Source organism: Oryza sativa, chromosome 7, assembly GCF_034140825.1.
Source record: "Oryza sativa Japonica Group chromosome 7, ASM3414082v1".
NCBI lineage: Eukaryota > Viridiplantae > Streptophyta > Magnoliopsida > Poales > Poaceae > Oryza > Oryza sativa.
Window position 1 is genome coordinate 5,374,785 of NC_089041.1, and position 5,134 is coordinate 5,379,918.

At 41.3% G+C, this 5,134-nt stretch overlaps 1 protein-coding gene across 1 annotated transcript; it reads left to right on the plus strand.

Annotated features, from left to right (window-relative positions):
- Positions 1 to 359: 359 nt before the first annotated feature.
- LOC4342656 (non-specific lipid transfer protein GPI-anchored 14) lies at positions 360 to 4,642 on the plus strand. The gene is made up of 3 exons (XM_015789476.3): positions 360 to 757; positions 2,200 to 2,298; positions 4,227 to 4,642. The coding sequence occupies exons 1-3, from the start codon at positions 400 to 402 to the stop codon at positions 4,391 to 4,393; spliced, it is 624 nt and encodes a 207-aa protein (XP_015644962.1). The 5' UTR covers positions 360 to 399; the 3' UTR covers positions 4,394 to 4,642.
- Positions 4,643 to 5,134: the final 492 nt, after the last annotated feature.

Below are 5,134 nucleotides of genomic sequence, written 5' to 3' on the forward strand. Positions count from 1 at the left end.
TTTTGGAGGAATATGATACTTGTTAGGACTATGAATCTGGACAAATTTACTGTCCAAATTCATAGTTGTAGAGTTCAGAATCATAGTTATAAAAAATGTCGTATCCCTTCAAAATTCATGGGTCGGAGGGAGTAGAACATCACCATTCCCCGTTCCCCGTTCCGGTCCGGCAGAAAAGCAGCGCGCGTGCGGCCGCGCGGGACACGCCGAAAACCACGCGCCCAACCCACAACCGGGGCCTTTCCCACTTGCCGCGCCGCGCAGCCCAGCCATCCATCCACAGCCGCAACGCAACCCACCACCACACCTACACCCCAACATGCCTCTATATATTTCCCCCCTCCAACTCCAGCGAGCTCGCTCTCTCCCCCTCTCTCTCTCGCCCTCGCCGCCATCACCATGGAGCATCATCGTCATCGGGGAGCGGTGGTTCTCGTGGTGGCGGCGGCGGCGATGGCGATGGCGATGTCGGCGGTGAGGGGGGATTTCGCGGCGGACAGGGCGGAGTGCGCGGACAAGCTGATGGCGCTGTCGACGTGCCTGACGTTCGTGCAGGACGGCGCGTCGGGGGGCGCGGCGGCGCCGACGCCGGACTGCTGCTCGGGGCTGAAGGCGGTGCTGGCGGCGAGCCGCAAGTGCCTGTGCGTGCTCATCAAGGACCGCGACGACCCAAACCTCGGCCTCAAGATCAACGTCACCAAGGCGCTCTCCCTCCCCCAGCTCTGCAACGCCCCCGCCAACATCTCCGACTGCCCAAGTACGCACATCTTCTTCAACTTCTCTTTACCCATCTCTTCGTGTTCTCAATTCTGAAAAAAACAAAAACAAATTATGTTTCTCAATTCTGGTCGTTTATGGTTGTGCCTTGTTTTTTTTTTCTTTCTGTGGTCAGAATTTTCAAAATTTCGATCTTATCTCTCGTTCTGAACATCAAATATTTACGACTGAAGAGAGAGAGAGTGTGTGATTGTATAGTTCCTTCTTTCTGAACCATGTTTCTGATGATCAAACGCATGGAATTATTAAGTATATGTGTTCCTTAGTTCTCTCGTATTAATCTCTCACAATCTTAGTTTTTTAACTGTATTATATGAATATCTCAAAGCACTGAATAAACTGTCGTAATTATAAGCAAAACGGCGTCTTCAGGGCTCAGGCACGCAATATATTCATCGCACTTAATTTGTTGTCTTCTATCATGGCGATAGCAACGCAGCACAAACCATTTCGTATTTTTCATGAGCAGCCAAATTAGCAGCCTTTGCTCATGCGCGGCGGTCGGTGGATCGGTCCGTGACGGCATCCATCATGATTGAGATCGAGATAGTGTCAATGAGTACATTTTAATCGAGGTGTTTGGCCACTTAGCTATCTACTATTAGGCAGCTAGCTGAAGAGTCTGACTGGGACCGAGCTAGCTCGACTCTTTGCTTGGTTCCTAGTGACAATGGTGGTAGACTGGTAGCACCGGGTTCACTGAATCGTTTTGGGTTGGATTACCACCACCCCACGGTTTGACTGTTACCACGAGATATACTGTGGTTTCAAAATCTAAGAAAGGTCACCGTACGGTTTGGTTATCGCCGCCTGTTATTTTTAGCTATTTCATCGGATTATTAGAATAGTGGTGGTAGCACTCGCTGCCCATTATTTATAGCTACTTTTTTTTAGATTTTTATAGTTTGCTTCAGGTATAAAAGAAATATGTTTTATTAAAAAAATCTTTTACTATGTTACAACAGTTGTTATAAGCTATTTATTAAGTTTGTTTTAAAAAAAAATCAGTTTATCCTTACAATCATGTAGACAATCCGTTATAAGTAATCGTGAATAATTTGTTCCTATCTTTGCTACTCAATTATTCGTTTATGATTAAAAAAACCAACCAGATAGTGATGAACAGTAACATATACAAAGGGGAAAGTTTATTTATCCTCGAGGGAACAGATATACAATACTAATCGGAAAGCTTGAAGTATGTAGACTGCAAGTTATTTTCGAGATCGGCATTTTTTTTTAAGTTTCTGGTTAACTGAAGATTTCATGTATGTTGTAGACTTGTAGTACTAGTTAATTAAACATTTTTACATGTTCCTTGTTGATTGCCCAGAGTGCTTTATCACTGGATTAGTTGGTATTACAGGTGTTTCTTTTTTGCAAATTGAATGTAATTGTGGATGGTAAATTGGCAATCTGCAGGGCTGTTGAACTTGCCACCAAACTCCAAGGACGCGCAGATCTTCGAACAGTTCGCCAAGCAGCAGGCTGCCATGCAGGGCAGCCCCAGTGCATCCCCTGGTCAGTTCCCATATTTTTTTCTCTCCTAATCCTATACTAACTGATTTATTTTACAATTAATAACTGATATTTGGATCCAAAATTAAATATCAAGATTTTCTTTTCTGAAGTATATATGGCCATGAAACCTGATGTTGTAACTTGTCAATCAGCGGTAGAAGCACTAATTCCAAAATAGAAGGAGAAGGGTAGTACTGTAGCAGCAAGTGACAGAGACTCACTGCGACATCTGTAGAAAATTCATTGACTATCATAAGTAGGTGGCAGTGCAGCCAACCAAATATCTTTTGGAGATTTAACTCCCCAAGCTGTTGATGTGAACATGTCGATTAAGAGCAAGTATAATAGTGAGCGATAAGTCTACTATAAGATTAGGTGGAGGAGAGAGGTAGTGAAAAATTAAAGATGTTGGCTCTCATACAAGAGCTAGCTTATCACAAGCTCTAAGATAAATACATTAAATGTATAAGTGAGAGATATAGAGAGGAGAAGAAAATCGTAGCCAATCTTATAGTTAATCTATTATATATGTTGGCTTTAAGATAAACTAATAGTAGAAAGTTGGCTATATTATTATCCTTGCTCTGAACAAGATGCCAAATTAATTTGATGGAAGCTGAAAGGAACGTACTGTTGCAATAATAGTGGCCTAACAGTGGCTCATCCGTCAGCGTCATTTAGCTTGAGAGGCGACATGCATGAAAAATCAGTGTGCCACGACCAGCACTATTGCAGTAGTGCCATGCCTTTTTGATCATTCTGTTTAGCAACCCGTGACGGAGATGATCGTGGTGTTTTGCATCTTGCAAAGACCAGCCCTTTTTAGGCCTTCTTTGTAGTGGATTTTTTTTAAGGAAATTAGCAACTTCATCTAAAATTGTGCAAATTTTTATGTTATGCAAGGATCCTAGCTTGTTAGTTTATCAGTCACAATAAAAATAAAAAATTAAAAACTTAAATCTCAAAGTTGATTTTGGTTTACATTGTAGTTTTCTTTTTAAATATTTTCATTTTTTTCTACAAATCCTGAGCCACTAATACCACTACACAGGAAGTTTAACCTATAAATTATTACTACGTCTGAATTATGCAGTGGGTGAACAAACCTTTAGTCACCAAGGTAATTAATGTTCTAGGGGGCAGGATGTATGTACTTACTAAGGAGGGTTGGACACAACATACTTTTAGTTGCCAATTACTTGGTGGCAAATTATAAATAGTCACCGATCAACCTTGGTTATTAGATATTTTTAGTTACCAAGTACCACTTGGTTCTAAGAAATATATAGTTACCAATATTTTCTTGGTGACTATTGCTTTTACATATTGTTACCAACTATGGTAAGTAATGATATTATCTTTAGCAACCGAGGAGATCACACGTTGGTTACAAAATACATTTAGCAACCGGGTTGTAGCCACCAAGATGCGACCAAAGTTCATTGGTAGCGAAAACTCAATAGCAACCAGCTTGTAGCTTATTGTCACCAACCACCTTGGTAACTAATGGTCTGTTTCCTTGTAGTGTACCTCCGTCCCATAATATAGCAACTTAGAATCATATGGGACACTACATAGTACTAACAGCCTAGCATAGTTTTCTGTTCAGATTCGTTGTCGCCATACTATATTGCATCACATCCTGTTCAAACGGAAGAAATTTATTATTATCATATTCATTTCTCTACGGCTACTGCGGCTTTCTTTGGACGGCGGAGTTAGGGTGTGTTTAGCTCACGCTAAAATTGAAAGTTTGGTTAAAATTGGAACGATGTGATGAAAAGGTTAAAAGTTTATGTGTGTAGGAAAATTTTGATGCGACGGAAAAGTTAGAAATTTGAAGAAATAGTTTGGAACTAAACAATGCCTTAATTAACTATCCAATCCTTCTAATTCAAGATGATTAATTTGGTCTTGTGGTTCCTCAGGTGGGTCAAGCGCACCGGCCGCGGGCGCGCAGAAGAGCGGTGCGGCCGTGTTGCGGTGGTTGGGAGTGGACGGAGTTGGTGGCGGCGGCGCACGCGCGGTGGCGCTCCTCCTCTTCCTCCTCTCCTCCGCCGTCGCCGTCGCCGCGCCTCTCCTGCTCGTATTCTGAATTTCTGATGGCCACAGCTTAAAATTAGCGTGTAACACACAAACGACTAAAAGTCTCTAATTAAGAGCAGTGAGTGGTCTTTGCCGTTGGAAAATTTGGAATTGTAGTATATCTCATGATCAGCTAGCTCTAGTAGCTACGCGTGTTGTGTGTGTGGTCTCGAACGACTTTATAATCTCAGTGTGATATTGATTTGATATAGTTGTAATCATAAAAAGGTTGGCAATCTGAAAAGAGAGATTGATTTCATTGATTTGTGATGAGATGGAGCATGCGCGCTTGTGTTTGTGCGTGTGGAGTACATGTTAGCTTCTGGATAAAAGATTAAAAAAAGGATATGGGAAATGGGACTGCATGTCGGCATTCCTGATCCGTAATCATCACTCGTATATGAAGTACATGTCGTCATTCGTCCGTAAGCATGTTTGGGGAGTTGCTCTCACAGGCAGTTGGCGAGAAACCGGAGAAGTTGAAAAAAAAACTGCTTTTAGTTTCTGATTTATCATTTTTCATTAGCACGTTTTTAAATTGTTAAATAGTGTATTTTTTAAAACAATTAGAAAGGTAGCCCGCACACATGCGCGGGCACCTTCTTATATAATGTGAGTGAAATTTTATTATGAATATTTATGTGCGGGTGGATTTTTATTAAAATATCTTGTATTTTGTTATAAACTAAAATTAAACTTATTTTGTGTGCTTTAAAAGCTGGTTATATTTTTATAATTACCCTTGCAACAT

Coding starts and splice junctions, on each gene's coding strand:
- LOC4342656 (XM_015789476.3), top strand. CDS start 400: ATGGAGCATCATCGTCATCGGGGAGCGGTGGTTCTCGTGGTGGCGGCG. Junction 758..2,199: donor CAACATCTCCGACTGCCCAA/GTACGCACATCT, acceptor GGCAATCTGCAG/GGCTGTTGAACTTGCCACCA. Junction 2,299..4,226: donor CAGCCCCAGTGCATCCCCTG/GTCAGTTCCCAT, acceptor GTGGTTCCTCAG/GTGGGTCAAGCGCACCGGCC.